This window comes from Columba livia, chromosome 4 (genome assembly GCF_036013475.1).
Source record: "Columba livia isolate bColLiv1 breed racing homer chromosome 4, bColLiv1.pat.W.v2, whole genome shotgun sequence".
NCBI classification, from domain to species: Eukaryota; Metazoa; Chordata; class Aves; order Columbiformes; family Columbidae; genus Columba; species Columba livia.
This window is the reverse complement of record NC_088605.1, coordinates 62,374,965-62,391,656: the sequence shown is the minus strand read 5'-3', so window position 1 is coordinate 62,391,656 and position 16,692 is coordinate 62,374,965. Positions and strand designations below refer to the sequence as shown.

The 16,692-nt window shown below is 48.9% G+C and overlaps 1 protein-coding gene and 1 long non-coding RNA gene across 7 annotated transcripts in view; both read left to right on the top strand.

Moving 5' to 3' along the window:
- Positions 1-9,140: 9,140 nt before the first annotated feature.
- On the top strand, positions 9,141-11,173 carry LOC135579393 (uncharacterized). The gene is made up of 2 exons (XR_010472407.1): positions 9,141-9,276; positions 10,296-11,173. It is a non-coding gene; the product is annotated as an uncharacterized LOC135579393 (long non-coding RNA).
- Positions 11,174-11,693: 520 nt separating this feature from the next.
- The window catches only part of PCDH10 (protocadherin 10), a 40,776-nt gene continuing 35,777 nt past the window's right edge, over positions 11,694-16,692 (top strand). For 4 of the 6 annotated variants that reach the window (XM_065062044.1, XM_065062043.1, XM_065062042.1 and 1 more), the window contains exon 1: positions 11,696-15,596. In XM_065062044.1, the coding sequence (XP_064918116.1) occupies positions 12,996-15,596 (2,601 nt within the window). In that variant the 5' untranslated portion in view covers positions 11,696-12,995. Of the gene's footprint in view, positions 15,597-16,692 lie in introns of all 6 variants that reach the window. The other 2 variants (XM_065062047.1, XM_065062045.1) reach the window with 2 other exon arrangements.

The window sequence follows — 16,692 nt, the reverse complement described above, 5'->3', positions numbered from 1 at the left end:
CAAAACAAAACAAAAATAATGATCAAAGAATGGTTGTCCACTGGTTGACAAAAACACACAGATTTGTAGAACAAATGAAGCCATGTCTACAAGCAGGATCTCATCTTACCCCAAGTAAAAAACTCTGTATCAAAAACCCCAGTGATTTAAATGAGACTAGAACAGATGCCAAAGTTATGTTGCTCTTATAGACAGAAAGGTTAAGCCATTTTGTAAATTTTTTTCTACCACCCTCAGGAACTGAAAGCTATTATTGCCAAATGTTGCGTTTGGCAACCAGATCATACTGAGGAAACCTCTATTTTAATTTTACAGCTATTTTAATAAATTTATCCTAGGCTTTTTAGATTACTACTACATGATTAGCATCTTCTGTATAAAAGTAGACAGATCATATATACGCTATCTTATTGTCCAACAACAACAAGCTGGATAAGGTTCAAGTTAATCAGACAATCATAACCCTAGTAAATCCAACAAATCAAACAATATGGAACATCTACTGACTTCTTCCAAGTCAGGGCAGGTGCTCCCTATGATCCAGCTTACAGTAGGCAAACAGTAAACCTTACCACTACAAAATTAACTTATTTGTATGTTTTGAAGACATTTGAATAAGCCAAACATGTTTATATCAGCCACAGCTACAGAATTTTTGATGCAGCACTGGAAGCTCTAACATGGCATTTTTCATACTGCCAAACCACACCAAGTGCCTACAAAAAGTTTCCAAACTTCTGCTGTTAGGATGTCCAAACCAGACATTTCTACTTCTGCCTCGTTCCAATACAGAAAGCTTTTATCAGATTAGACTCATACACAGTAATGAAATTCAATTCCTGCACAGGACCTTCTTACTCATGGGTCTAATTAACTTTTTTTTCACAGGGGAGAAATCATATTAAGCCCATTATATGCATATAAAGACCGAGGTATGGAAAAGTAAAGCAGTTTTTCCAAATCACCACCACTAGCAAAGAAAGAACACAATCTTCAGTCTTTTAACTTTGTTGCTACATCAAATGGCAACTTTTGCCATTCCCTAAAACCACATAAGTTTCGGAAACTGTTTTATCACAGCAATCATCTCTAGAAATTTTCAGAGCCAAATTATTACCCAGAAATGTCATTTTGGTGGGGGAATAAAAAAAATAAAAATCATTAAATACATAAATTTTTTCTAGCTCCATTTTTTGTGATTTCTCAGATTAGTATATCAAACAGATATTATCTCTCCCTTTCCCACAGAGATCACAACACGAGGTGGTTATTTATTACCTATTGAAAATTCTAAAAAAAAAAAAAAAAAAAAAAGGCATTAAAACTTACAGTTTTATTTATACAGCTCTGTAGAAGTAGACTTCTCATGATGCTATAATTTTCTGAATTCTGGCCAAGGATTTTCAGTTAATATTCTTTGATACCACCCTGTAAGCCAATAGTTACATTGCAAAATCAATGTATACAACTATTATTTGGCTTTTCTCTCTTTGCCTGCAATAAGAACTACATTTCTGAAGCTATTTATTGGCACTTTGGTAATGCCGTAAAGGCTATTTCTTCCTTCCTAATTGTGCTTTTGTTCTTTTCTGTGCTGAGCAAAGTATGGCAAAGGGTCAAAAGTACATATCCTTTCTTTCCAGTGAATTGAATAGTATAAACTCGTTTCCTGGTCAGCTCCAGATTCTTAGAAACTACAAGAGCGGTGGAAACCAGGGGACACAAGTGCTCCCCAGATCCTTACTGCCTAACATTACAGGACTGTGGAAGAGCTGCAGACAACTTTCTAACACATTATTCTGGAAAATATTTCCCCAATTAAAGCCAACAGTAGGCCGCAACCAATAAATTGTTCCAAAATATTCCCACTCTGCTCCTAACTCTGCTTTTTACAGGAAGCAAGTATTCCCTTTGACCAAGTTTCCCCCAATTACAGGGAAATCTATGAGAATCACTAAAAGCCAGAAAACTTGCAGATGCTTTTCAAGGCTAAGAAAATCCAAGCCTTCCTAGAACATTTCTATCATCTTCCCACTCTACCCTAAATCACATTTACATTACTCACTCTTCCATTTTACACTTCCCACAACTCGAGTCCTTCCTGTCTTGTCTTCCTTTTCCCTCCTTTGCCTGCAAATCTCTTCACTTTCATGTTTGCCTCATGTAGAGTTATCAGAGTGCCTGTGTTATATTTTTCTTCATTAAATTGATTACTTCTTTAAGTCAGCTCTCTGCCTTCTGAAGACAGACACTCCTTTCATGACTGCACAGCAGTGCAGATTACCATGCAACAGTACGCTGCATTGCAACTTTTATTTGTAATAAGCATAGCTCCTCTTTTCGCATGGGCATTGCATGGCTTTTTTTACAGTGCAGCTGCTGCCTCCTCCAGCTGCAGGATTTGCCGGACAATCCCTTTGAAGCAGCAACTCTGCAGCCCACAGCTCTCTGAACACCAAGCACAGCAGGGATGCAGAAAGGCGGCTGCTGCTGGGGAGAAGATGCTCTCCCTCCCTGCTGGTACCTGGCTGCTGCTAGGGAAAGGATGCTCCCCCACACTGTGGGACTCAGCAGCCAGGAGGAGCAGCCACCAAGGCCATCCAGCTACTGTGCTGAGCTCCACCACAGTGGGCTAACCCTGCAGTCATGGAGGTAACATTTTGCTTTCTTGACTGACAGAGTTGTTCAGTCTCTCCCAAGAGCACGGAAGTGCATTGAATTAGAAGACGTTGTCTCTCACTAGAGACAGGATCGGGTTTGTATTGACCATTGCTCCTGCTGAACTCAATTGCAGCTGCATTCCCTCTCGCCACACACACACATCTTGCAGTACTGTCATGTCTTTTGAAGCTCAACATCAGGGTTCATGTAATTACACACAAACATATATATATGGTTGCATATGCATGCATTACTTCAAAAAGATTTGCATAGTAAAGCCTGTAAAATGAGAAAACACCAGTATTAAAGGAAGCAGACGTGATTCAGCAGCTTGTTGTGGGCATGTGAGGGGACAATCATGTGTGACTGCAGACTTCTTCAGTGCATATCATGCCAACCCTCCACTTCCTATAAAATTTTAATCACCTCCTGAGCTCTTCTTATCATATTCAAGTGCTTCACAACTATTAATCTATTCATGTCAAAATACATTTTTCAATACTGTTATAACCCCTCTTAAAACAAAGGAATGTTGGCAGATGTTACATATGTTAACACACAATAGCATATGGCATTCAACACATTTGACTATAAGATCTTTCTTTTCCATCCTCGTGCATTGTACACTGCAACAGGGACCACAATCCTGCAGGTACTAACCAGCTCTGATTCAACATCAGCAGCACTGCTCATAGTGTACACTGGTCAAACAACAAAAGCTTTCTTGGAAAGGACCTTAACCCAGACTAAGTCTGGTATCATTTGGATCCCCCATTCCAATGAAAAAGTCGCAGGGCTGATGGGCAGCAGAGAGGGATCTCAGTAACATATCTCCACAATGTATAGGCTCATTAAAAGCAAGAACACGAGTAACTTTCAAATCAAACATTTTTAAGTCTGATTATGCAACTTGCATACTTTGTTGATAATTTTTGCAAAATTCTGCTGAGTGACGCATATCATCTCTGTCCCCTGTAGCTGCAAGATCCTGCTGATCAGAGCAACCTTGCAGCTGGGTGAGACAGTGACTGCTAGGCTGGCCCAGCCCCCAGAGATCCCGACTTCAGCACAGGCTTCTTTTGAGAGAGACAATCTTTTGTTTTCATTTCTTAATTGAAAAACTTTAACTGTAGCAACACCAGGCCTCAACTTGCATAATGAATAGAGTGTGGACCATTGAGATCCATAGCACAGCCCACTCCTACTTCACCTAATTAAGTAACAGCTAACAGTTGTGAGCTTCGTCATATGCATATGTAAAGCCTGATGATAAAAGGGGAATGAGAAATCTAACAGCTTTTGTTGTTAGGCTACAGAAGTTTAGGAAGCTGCTTAAAAGTCTGATAGTTACTTCTGTGGTTATAGGAGAATTGCTTCTGCTTTTAAGTATAATTTTTTTTTAACTTTTATTGTTTTCTCTTACCATTTGTTTCACTGCATGTACATGTTTGGTCATTTCTGTCTACTTTAGTACTTGTGGCCTCCTGTTTTCTTCCATTCTTTGTGTTGTTCTGTATGTTTTGTTTTGTTGTTTTTTTTTAATTATTTTCTCCTGCTTCCCTACAACCAGTAGGAATAGTGAGTATATGGATGCTAAGTGTATATATGCTTTGAATCTATATCCAGCTCTACAGAGGAGCCTGCAAAACTCTGGAAATAATTATTTCTGAGAAGAATTGTGTTTATCTTTCACAGCAATTGTATTGAATGTGTGAACTTGTACAGTTTCTGTTGTGTGGTCCGGTTACAATGGAGGAGTACTGAGAAGAGATGCCTAGTACAGATGTTTCAAGAACCAACTTATAAATTTCTAAGAGTGTGTAAGCTGAGGATTTTCAAGGACTTGTCACTTTGGTGCATCTTCCTGACAACAGCAAAAAGCACTCTTGAGGCCTCCATCTGCCAAAGTCACTCTTCCAAGATGTGGAGGTGGTAAAATTTCTGAGTTGAATATTGTAATATTTTTGGCATAGATAAAATAATGTGTTTTCTTTGACTGCTGCCTTATAAATGACTAAACTGCTTTCTATTTGGAACTTCCTCAATATTCAAACTGAAGTGGGTAACACAACGGAAAAGTTGCCCTGGGCCAGCTGCAATTGAAGGAGCAAGCACCAGCATGTAAGGTCTTATGTGAAGATTCAGCTGGAAAGATGTAGTCTTAACTATTGATAGCGAAAGTAGCTCCGCCTAGAATAGCTACAAAAGTACAGATACACACTCTTTTCCTAAATGACTACATAATTATAACATTGTTTTTCCTACCTTCTCCTTTCCAAGTTGGTGCTATTGTTATCTGCTGTGTAGCTGCTACAATGACTCAAATGACAGATTTATGCTGGAGATTACATATATATGGAACACTGAGGCCGAAGAATGCAAATTATTCTAGGCAAACAACTGGGGTGGGGGGCAGCCAGAGGCGGGTATTTATTCTGCCAAGCACTACATGTACCATATTATAAGAATAAAAGTTGTACGTTTTAAATACTGCTTTCAAGCTGAACCTCCAAACAAGCTATGCTTTAGTTCGAGGCTTGAGCTTGCTGTTGAAAAGAAAGTTAACAGAGCAATTTTCTTTGTCATGAGTAACTGTATCTACCTATGACTTTGAGTGTATAACAAGAAACTTAACAGAGTTAACTGGAGTTTTCCACTGCAGTTTTGTCCTTATTTGCTCTAGTAATCATTCAAACTTAGCAGTATTTGTTAAATTCAGATACAGGTCAACTGTATTTTGATGAAGTTCAAAGAAATAGGTGTAGCTGTTATATCATATCATAAAAAAAAATATTATACAGAAAAATAATGGCTTGATGATGCCTGTCTTGATAAATGTACTAATATTTTGCTTCTCAGCTGATGCAATACCATATTTTTCTCTCTGAAGTAAACTATCTTTCTGAAAATTCTAGTTAAACAATAAGTAATTTGCGTTATTTAGAAGTACTTTCTAAAGGAATACCTTCAGCAAGGTAAACTAGGTACAGACACGTCGTCTCTCTTCTGCAAGTAAATAAATTAATCAAAAGGAACACATTTTTGACTGGTTACCTTATGTAAAGTCATTTCTATTGGTTTACACTGTATCTGCAGTGCTACAATAAATCTAATTTCAGAATTGTCAGATCTGCCACAGATTAACAGGTTATAAATAATGGGACATGAGGCCAGGAATTGGGCCAATGTATATTGGTTAGTGTAAACCTCATATACAGAAGAGAGACTGTTTTGAAGTGACTAGGACTTTGGTTGCTCTGATCTGGGCACTGTAAAGAGGCCTGGTTGCTAGAAAATATTGATAGCTTAACTATGGGAAAAAAGAGTTTTCTTATAGTCACCTCAATGCTGACCTGAATCAGCTAAAACCACAAGTCATTAAAACACGCTGGGATGTTGGTTTGTTTTGGCAATAAACATTATGCTAGGCTCAGTCTGAAGGTTAAAGAAGGTGGGATATTAGCAACAGATTACACCAATCTACTAAAGCAGCCTCTTGTTGCTTGAGTGGTCCTTCTAAAATCTGTGCGAATGTTCAGGGGTAAAGAAAAGGAGGCAGAAGGTGGCCTTAAGAAGCCCCTATAGGATATGCATCCACTATCATTCTGTTGCAGACTGTGGTACATCCACTGCAATACTCATTCAGAAAGACTCCTGGCACCTTCTGGAGATGCTCCATCATATCTGATCACTAATGCAGTACAGAGCTTGTAATGAAGTAATACTTTATCTTCATTCATTAAACCAGCTGTCTAAGGTCATAAACACAATGAATTGTTTTTATCACCAGGAGTCCTCCCGTAAGCATGAGGATGATGATTAACATCGTATCTCCAGTTCTGCTTACATTTGCAACCTCACAACAGATGCTTGGCTCCAGGGTTGTTTAAAAGCCATCAGAAAATGTCTTGCTCACTAGTGACCTCTGCAAGAACTTTGGTGGCTGCTACATCGATCTGACCCAAGGAGTGCTCCTCAGGCAAACATGAAGGCAGACTTTTTCTTTTATTGATTAGCCAAATGGTCTAGCCTTCCTGTTTTGTCTCCTCATTGGCAATTAAGGAAGAAATCCATTGAGGGAGTGGTGGCAGTGAACCTTTCCCTCTGACACAAATAACCTTAATCAGGCCTCTTAGTTAATTTCTGAAATTGTTCTGTATCGACCTCTGTTTGAATCAGGATTTTCATTCTACAGCCCTATCAGTAAAACACACACATCTTCCTGTTAGCAAAGAAGGCTTTTTCTAATGATGACATCTTTTACTTCTTATTTACAATCCTAATCACACTGTTGATTCCAGTAATCTTTCCTGCACTAAGAGCTCTTGTTAATTTTCTTGAAGGAGAACCTGGGTGGGTTTTGTTGGGGCTTTTTTTGTTGTTTGTTTGTTTGTTTGGGTTTTGTTGGGTTTTTTGTGTGTTTGTTTGTTGTTTTGTTGTTGTTGTTGTTTTTAACTCAGATAATTAAAATTAAACCAAGTAATGACAATTTAGGAGATGACGGAAGAGAATGTAGAGAGAAAAGGGGCAGAGGGGAACGTGCTATTCTCAATGTGATCTAACATCCAGATAGTAAGGAGGCCATTATGTTTCCCAGCCTAAAGCTAAGACTGATACCTAAAATAGAACAAGAAAATAATTTCTAGTGACCCAGCTAAGTAATGCAGATTAGTTTTCTACACCCAAAACTATGATTGTCTACATTATGAAAGTGATTGCTCAGTCCAAACCACAGCATTTAGGCATTTTCTTACTTGTGTGATTCCTTTTGTGCCAGAACAATGGAAATATGTCACTTGTGTAATGAGAAATTAAGCATTTCCTCAACTCTTCCCCAGTAACCATTGATTTAAGGCATCCCCAAATGAATGCATTAATCCTCTAGCTCCATTTTCCCCAGCTCTGTTCTACACAGTTTCATGAAAGGGCAGGTCTTGCTTGTCCTTCTTAATGTCGAGTGATGTTTTAGTCTGAGAACCATCGAAAAAATATGGAATGTTCATAGATTATGTCACTATGACTTCATTGCTACTCTGTGATGATGGCTAAAGGAACTTGGTCATGGGAGCGGAAGCCCTGGCCTTGGGGCACTAATGCATGCTGAATCTGGGGCTAAGCATCCCCCTGTTGAGAGCTCTTCTTCCCCTTTTGCACACACACTCAGTTTTTTGATGTTAACTTATTCTCCCAGCATGTGTCAGTTAAACGCAAAGTTCTTAATCTTTAAGAAAATCTGTGAGGTTAGTTAGACGGAGATGCTAGGGTGGTTATGGTTGAGCAGGAGTACTATTTATCATATGTTCTCCTTGCTAGAAAATGCCTCTCTTTACTTGAGGTGCCAAAGAGACACGTGAAGATTTTGGCAAGGAGGAAAGGTTTGACTTACCTATGTGCTATCTCCATCAGCATGGTGGATTTACAAACCTGATGTCATCTATTTACATTTCTAAATCACAGCATGGAGTGAAATGCAGTAATATGAAAGATTAGTCTTCATTTGGCGAAGTAACTGCCAAATTAAATGATGACAGATGGAAAAACTAAAAGCCATGGTGTCAGGAGTCCAGTGATAGCCCTCTGCTTTAGCAAGAGGTAAGTACATAAACCTCAGCTGGTGCTCGCAGAACATATGCGTCCAGTTTGAAGACAGCCCTCGGACTTTTTATTTAATCAATACCCCCTATCGAAGAGAGCAGCAGCATACGGCATTAGAACTAAACCGGTGTTATTAGAAAATGATATACTGCACATTAGGATGTATAATTCATGTCACCTTCATTTGCTTAGACCGTCGTGAAAATCCATAAATCATTTTCTCGTTCATGTATTGCCTAAGTGCAATTTGTCATTTTGCATTAGAGGGCTGCCTCAGATCATCGGCGCTTTTAATTCACTGCTCAGGGTTTAACACACCGCCGGCACGGCGGGTGTCGGCGGAGCCTGCGGAGGAACCAAGCGCCGCTTGCGGCCGCTTTACACAAAATGGACACCCGGGTGCGCTGTGAAACGCGTCGAGGGGTGGCGAGAGAGGATCGGGCCACCCCGGGGCTGCACCCGCGGCCAGCGCCCGGCCCGCCGGAAGGAGGGCGAGAGGCAGCTCTCCTCTCGCTTATACGTGTATATGAATATACATATATATTCCCGCGTGGTTATTGCCCCGTGTTACAAAACCGTCGCGTGGGTATCGCGCCTCGAGCGCGCGTGGGGAGCGCCCCGACGCCGCCTTCGCGGTGAAGCGGAGATGTGCCGCGCCGGCAGCCCGGACCCCCGCCTCCCCCCTTACCTCCGGCCGCCAGGGGCGGTTTCGGTCATGGCCCCGGACAGACGCCCCTCCGCTTCCGAGGTCCCACGGGTTTCGCGTGTCGCGCCCTGGCTGCCCGTGTTCCTCGAAGGCAAGAGAAACAGCCATTCTCGGGGGTCCTGCGGTGGGGAGGGTTTAGACGGGCTGCCTGGGGTCACGCTAAATCACGGGAACGGGACGTTTTTCTAAAGGCAGGTTAAGACCCCGGCCCCTTGCACCGGAGCGCAAGAAAGACCCGAACTCTGATATCTGTGTTTTAAGTTGGTGGCAGCGCACGGAAAGATGAACGAACGATTGCGCTTCTGCATGCAAAGGTAACACAGCGAGCTCCCATCCGCATCCGACAGAAAGCAGCAGCAAGGGTTTTTCTGACGAAATCCATTTTATTGGAAAACACCCACTGAAATCGACCGGCCGACTCTACTTAGCTCTGCTATAAGCGCTGAGGGGTGGGCGGGAGGGCTGAAGGAGGAAAAGATGCTATTTAGGGTGGCATTTCCCTGCCTTCCGCGCCGGCGGGCAATATCGGTGGCTTCCCCCGCACAATCGCACGGATGCTGCTTTTCTGCCTCTACCCCTCCCGCGGAGAGGCAGCACCGTGTGCCGCTAGATCGGACTTTAAAGCCGCCGTCGCCGCAGCCGCACAGTCACTTGCGGACGTGAGCGCGGTAACGGGAGAGCTGCGATCGGCGCAGGCCCCCGCGCCCGCGGGAAGCGCGCACGGGCGCGTACTCGGCTCGCGGGGGCGGAGGGGCGTGTGTGGGTGAATGGAGGCAGAATTAGGGAGCTCAGGGCCGGAAGGAGGGAGCGCAAGGGCTGCGATAGCGGGTACGAAAGCCCCGGTCTCCCCGGGGAGCGGAGGCGGTGCCGCCGCCCGAGCGCAGTGCGCCGTCGCCGCCGCTAGGAGGCGCTCGCCGCCCGCGATTGTGGCCGGGCAGCCTCTGGCGGAGGGGGCGAGCGAGGGCCGCCGGCGGCCGCGGCGTCCTGGGCGCGCCGCCACCTGCGCGGGGCTCGGCAGCACCGGGCGCGGAGAGGCCACCGCCGCCACGCTGGACGCCGCGTCCGACGCCCTAAGGCGTCGCCGCCGGCGGCCCGAAGCGCAGCACGGGGCACGACGGCTGTGCCCCGCGAGAGCTCAAGAGGGGCGAGCGGGGGGGTCGTGCCACTCATCGATCTCGCAGCCTTGGCCGCAACCGGGTGCACCGTAACCCGCTTCTCACGGGTCCCCCGTGAGACCCAATTTCACCAATTGCCGTCCCGGCACCGGCCCCCGGCGTGGCGCCGAGATCGGTTTGGTCGTGGCGACGTGAGCTTGGCTGTGCCCCCATTTCAGGTCACCGCGGCCGGCAGACCCGGGATCGGCTCCCCCGGGAGGGCGAGGGCAGGCGGCGGTGAGCAGCGACACTGCCAGGCTGGTACGAGCGCACACGAAGGCGAAGATGGTTTTGGTACACGTCCAAGTTCGAAAATGTGAAGTCCTGTGTTTCCTCAACGGGAAATGCATCTGAGCATGTAGTTTGTTGAAATGTATGGAAGGAGCCACCACTTACCAACTGATTAAAGATGGGGTCACGAGTCGCTGGTCTTCAAAGCAGAAGCTGCTCCCGCCTACCTGCTTTGTGATGTTCTCTAGAAACAATAAAATGACTTTTTGGGGAGGGGAAAAAAATAAAAAAGCAAGCAAGAGTATTTATTTTTTTTGCTCTTACTTTCTTCATTTTGTAAAGTTACGGACATGGATCTCCAGTTGTAAAAAGCCCATGGCATGGGACGCTAACATCACTACGGGTGCCGTCACTGCGAACACCCGTCTCGAAATTTACCGCTCGTTTCACAGAAATGCATTCATCAAAAACATGTTAGTGGAGCACTTGACGTGCTATAGACACTATTTGTAGAATCGAGTTTATTTAGCACAGGGCTGTCTTCCCGCTGAGAGAAAAGCGAAAGGAAAATGTCCTACTGCTGTGCGAGACATACAGATACCCAGTTTCGCTTCCTAAAGTGCGCGAGCTTGGAAGTTGCGGACCCGAGCCTCGGTGGCGGTTGCGGGTGCCTGCTGTCAGCCCTCGGAGCAGCCAAGCAGTCGCGGAGCATTCAGCACCGTTACCGGCAGCGTGGGAAGCACCGATACAGCGAGCATCGACACTCGGTATTGGAGCATTTCACTTGAAAATAAACAAATCAGTGGCTGTGAGCCTCTGCCGACTCTTCCTGCCTAATGGTCTCCCTCCCTCCCCCTACCCCTCAGTGATGCGTTTCCCTGCCCCCCTTCCGCCACCCGAGGTAGCCAGTGACGGAATATTTGACCCTTTTTCCTTGTACTCTAAGTCTCCTGTTACATTAGTGGAAATTCAAAAGTGTAAATCGGAAAAAAATGGTGCAGGCTTGTGATACTTTAAATTGGCTGAAGCTGGAAACACTATACAGATGTATGATGGAAAGTTGCACTTTCTCCACTGTCAAACACACTAATTAGCTAAGGGAGGGGGGAATAATCTCAAGTTTCCCCTGTTTATACTTTTTCTAAAAATGCAACTGCGCCCGGTCTAGGGTAGGAAAGTTAGTAGCTGGTGGAAACTCCCTCTCCAAGGAGACGCTTATGATTACCCTTGTGTGCGGGCTGGTAAGAGGTTATTTCCCTACCCAGCGACTGCAGCGGGGGAATAACCACTCTCGGAGGCTGGCTGGCAGGGAGGGAGGGAGGGAGGGAGTCAAGCAGGGAGGGAGTCAAGCAGGGCAGCAAGCAAGCAGGGAGTTAGGCAGAGAAGCAGGCAGGCATTCCCCAGCAGCGCCTCGGGAGCTGCCTGGCTTTGCCTGCGCTGTGCGACCCAAGCTCCCTCTGCCTGCCTGCGCGCTCTCCCATCTATGATGCAGCCTAGTTGACGTACGCCACGGCCAATAGAGAGCCGCCCCCGGGGGTGTTGCTGTCAGCTGATTGGTTGGCAGGAGCTGAGCGCTGCGCAAAAACAGAAAAGCCGAGCGCTGCCGGCTCAGAAACTGCCGGCAGAGATCAGAGGAGCCGGAGCCAGGACCGGAGCTGGGACGGGAGGCGAGCGGCAGCAGCAGCAGCAGCAGCAAGCAGAGACAGACACAGAGAGAGAAAAAGAGGGGCTAGATGCAAAAGCAGCAAGAAAGGAAAAAAACTGATCAGCACATCCATAAAAAGCAATTATGATGAACATAATAATAGCAATAACAGAAGAAAATGAAAGACTATCACTAGAAGAGAGAAAAATCTAAACCTTTAAATAAAAAAGAGGAAATCCCAGAAAAATCGAGGAATGAAAGTTTTGGGTAGCAAAGCTGTTCGCTGCCTTTTTTGATATGAAATCTTTCTGCGGGTTATAATTTTTTTTTTTTTTTTTAATTTCGCGGTTTTCTGCCTTTTTCTTGCATCTAATGAGGGCATGTCCACCGGCTCCTCCAGCGGCATCTACCCCTCCAGCTCCCACCAGGAAGACAAACCGAGGACAATCTTGAAATATAAAAATTTCCTCCCTGGGATTTGCTGCTGCTACTGCCTCCGCCGCCACTGCTGCTGCCGCGGTGCAGTGCCAAGACTCTCGGAATAAATAAAAGCGGGCTACTGTGTATCTCTAGATCCATCCAGCTAACAGCTATTATTAGTTGGCCATTTATTTCGAAGATCACAGATGAAGTGGGGACGCCTGTCTTCTTCATTTGGTCAGCGTGTGAAACAATAATACTCGTAAAAAAAAAAAAAAAAAAAAAAAAGGAAGGCGATGGGAGAGAAAAAAATCCTACCATGAATCAGAAGAAATAATATCTAGCACCCCCGTTAATCAACCTCCCTCCCTTTCCTTCCCCCTCCCCCGATCCCTCTCTCTCCACACGCTCGCAGGCGCGGACACACACGCGCACACACACAGAGACATACACACACACACAGACACTCAGAGGCACACACACTGTACTGTGTATTTTCGGAGGAGGTGGTAGTGGTAGAGGCTTTTGGAAGAGGAGGAAGAGGTGGTGGTGGGAGGGGGGGAATCTACTTCCCCATTTGGAGATGATTGTGCTATTCCTCTTTGCCTTGCTCTGGATGGTGGAGGGGGCCCTTTGCCAGCTCCATTACACGGTGCAGGAAGAGCAAGAGCATGGCACGTTCGTGGGGAATATCGCCGAGGACCTGGGCTTGGACATTACAAAACTTTCGGCTCGCCGCTTCCAGACGGCGCCCAACTCCCGCAGCCCTTACCTGGAACTCAACCTGGAGACCGGGGTGCTCTACGTGAATGAGAAGATCGACCGGGAGCAGATCTGCAAGCAGAGCCCCTCCTGCCTGCTGCACCTGGAGGTCTTCCTGGAGAACCCCCTCGAGCTGTTCCGGGTGGAGATCGAGGTGCTGGACATCAACGACAACCCGCCCTCCTTTCCGGAGCCCGACCTCACTGTGGAGATCTCGGAGAGCGCCACGCCGGGCACCCGCTTCCCCCTGGAGAGCGCGTTCGACCCCGACGTGGGCACCAACTCGCTGCGCACCTACGAGATCACCCCCAATAGCTACTTCTCTCTCGACGTGCAGACGCAGGGGGACGGCAACCGCTTCGCCGAGCTGGTGTTGGACAAGCCCCTAGACCGGGAGCAGCAAGCGGTGCACCGCTACGTGCTGACCGCAGTGGACGGCGGGCAGCCCCAGCAGCGCACCGGTACCGCCCTGCTCACCATCAGGGTGCTGGACTCCAATGACAACGTCCCCGCCTTCGAGCAGCCCGTCTACACTGTGTCCCTACCGGAGAACTCGCCGCCGGGAACCCTGGTGCTGCAGCTCAACGCCACCGACCCCGATGAGGGCCAAAACGGCGAGGTGATCTATTCCTTCAGCAGCCACATCTCGGCCCGCGCCCGGGAGCTTTTCGGCATCGCGCCGCGCACCGGGCGGCTGGAGGTGAGCGGCGAGCTGGACTACGAGGAAAGTAGCGTGTACCAAGTGTACGTGCAAGCCAAGGACCTGGGACCCAACGCCGTGCCAGCGCACTGCAAGGTGCTGGTGCGGGTACTGGACGCCAATGACAACGCGCCCGAGATCAGCTTCTCCACCGTCAAAGAGGCGGTGAGCGAGGCGGCGGCGCCGGGTACCGTGGTCGCCCTCTTCAGCGTCTCGGACCGTGACTCAGAGGAGAACGGGCAGGTGCAGTGTGAGCTGCTGCAGGGCGACGTGCCTTTCCGCCTCAAGAGCTCCTTCAAGAACTACTACACCATCGTCACCGAGGGGCCGCTGGACCGCGAGCAGGCGGGCGGCGATGCCTACACCCTCACCGTCGTGGCCCGGGACCGCGGCGAGCCCCCGCTGAGCACCAGCAAGTCCATCCAGGTGCGGGTGAGCGACGTGAACGACAACGCGCCGCGCTTCAGCCAGCCCGTCTACCAGGTCTACGTGAGCGAGAACAACGTGCCCGGAGCCTACATCTACGCCGTCAGCGCCACCGACCGGGACCAGGGCGCCAACGCCCAGCTCGCCTACTCCATCCTGGAAAGCCAGATCCAGGGCATGTCCGTCTTTACCTACGTCTCCATCAACTCCGAGAATGGCTTCCTCTACGCCCTCCGCTCCTTCGACTATGAGCAGCTCAAGGAGTTCAGCTTCCAGGTGGAGGCCCGCGACGCCGGCGAGGAGCCGCAGCCGCTGGCCGGCAACGCCACTGTCAACATCATCGTGGTGGACCAGAACGACAACGCCCCCGCCATCGTCAGCCCCCTGCCCGGCCGCAATGGCACCCCGGCGCGGGAGGCGCTGCCCCGCGGCGCCGAGCCGGGCTACCTGGTGAGCCGGGTGGCGGCGGTGGACGCCGACGACGGGGAGAACGCCCGCCTCACCTACAGCATCGTGCGGGGCAATGAGGCCAGCCTCTTCCGCATGGACTGGCGTACAGGGGAGCTGCGGACGGCGCGCAGGGTGCCGGCCAAGCGCGACCCCCAGCGCCCCTACGAGCTGGTCATCGAGGTGCGGGACCACGGGCAACCGCCGCTCTCCTCCACCGCCGCCATCCAGGTGGTGCTGGTGGACGGCGCGGCCGAGCGGCCGGGCGGCGGTGGTGGCCTGGGCGTGGGGGCGGGCGCGGGGGGCGGCGGTGGCAGCGGCTCCGGTGAGCATCGCCCCAGCCGCTCCGGGGGGGACACCTCCCTCGACCTCACCCTCATCCTCATCATCGCCCTGGGCTCCGTCTCCTTCATCTTCCTGCTGGCCATGATCGTGCTGGCCGTGCGCTGCCAGAAGGAGAAGAAGCTCAACATCTACACCTGCCTGGCCAGCGACTGCTGCCTGGGCTGCTGCTGCTGCTGCCCCTGCTGCAGCCGCCAGGCGCGGGCCCGCAAGAAGAAGCTCAGCAAGTCGGACATCATGCTGGTGCAGAGCTCCAACGTGCCCAGCAACCCGGCCCAGGTGCCGGTGGAGGAGTCGGGCAGCTTCGGCTCCCACCACCACAACCAGAACTACTGCTACCAGGTCTGCCTCACCCCCGAGTCCGCCAAGACCGACCTGATGTTCCTCAAGCCCTGCAGCCCTTCCCGCAGCACCGACGCCGAGCACAACCCCTGCGGGGCCATCGTGACCGGCTACGCCGACCAGCAGCCCGACATCATCTCTAACGGCAGCATTTTGTCCAGCGAGGTAAGGCCCGCGCGCCTGGCACCCCTGCCTCGCCCCGCCCCGCGCGCCGTGCCGTTAGGGGCCGTTAGAGACCGTTGGGCGGCCGTTGCGGGCCGGCCGTGCCCTGCCGCTGCACTGCGGGCTCTCCCTAAACCCCGCTTCACTTTCCCGTAGTCTGCCGAAGCTCCCTTCTCTCTTCTCCCGGAGGGGGCACTTCGCCGCCTTCCTCCTCCTTTCCCCTTTAATTAATTTGTCCGCCGCCTCAGTCCTCTTTGGCCTCTTAATATTTGGGACGCTTCAGCGGCAGGCGAGGAATAGGTGAGTGTAGGCAGCCAGGCCCCCGCCTCGCCGAGCCGCTGGCTCCAATTCACCCGGGCGGCCGCCCAGGAGCGGCTCAGAAACTGTTGCAGCCACGGGCTTTCCCCCCCGCCCCCCTCTCCCATCCCCCAGCTCCACCCCCCCGCCGTGGCTCTGAACGAAGCTGGGCCCGGCCAGGAGCATCCGGGCGCAGAGAGACTCCCGAGTCTTCTGCTGCAGGCGGATCGCCTGGGGTTTGCGGGAAAGCGAGTGTGTGTGTGTGTGTGTGTGTGCGTGCGTGCGTGTGTTACTGTTTTTCGCAGAGTCGCTACAGCCAACAGTAATGAAATTATGTCAAGCGGGTCACAGGGTTTTCTGAAGCAACATTTTAAAACTATATTTTTTTCCCCCTGAAATTTTTTCATGTGCTTTGGGTGAACCCCCCTCTGGGACTGCATAAATCTCTGCAGCTAGCAGGAACTTTAATTAATTCATGAATTAGGGTTTATCAATTGACTTTTCTTTATCTGAACAGCTCTTTATAAGCCAAAGCTAAGTACACAAAGCAAAGTATCTGGAGTTTCCATGAAATTATATGCAGAGACTTAAAATCCTTTCCTGTTAAATACGATGCCTATATTGTCTTATCTCGTGTGTAGAGAATTTCTATCAAAGCATATACCATGCCATAGTGCTCCCCTGTTAGTAATTTTCTGCTGGGTTAGCTCATACATGCACTCTGTACCTCTCTGCTTGTGCACTAACGAAAACAAAGTGTTCATTCCCTCTTGGCATGAATACTAAAACCTGAATGCTGTCC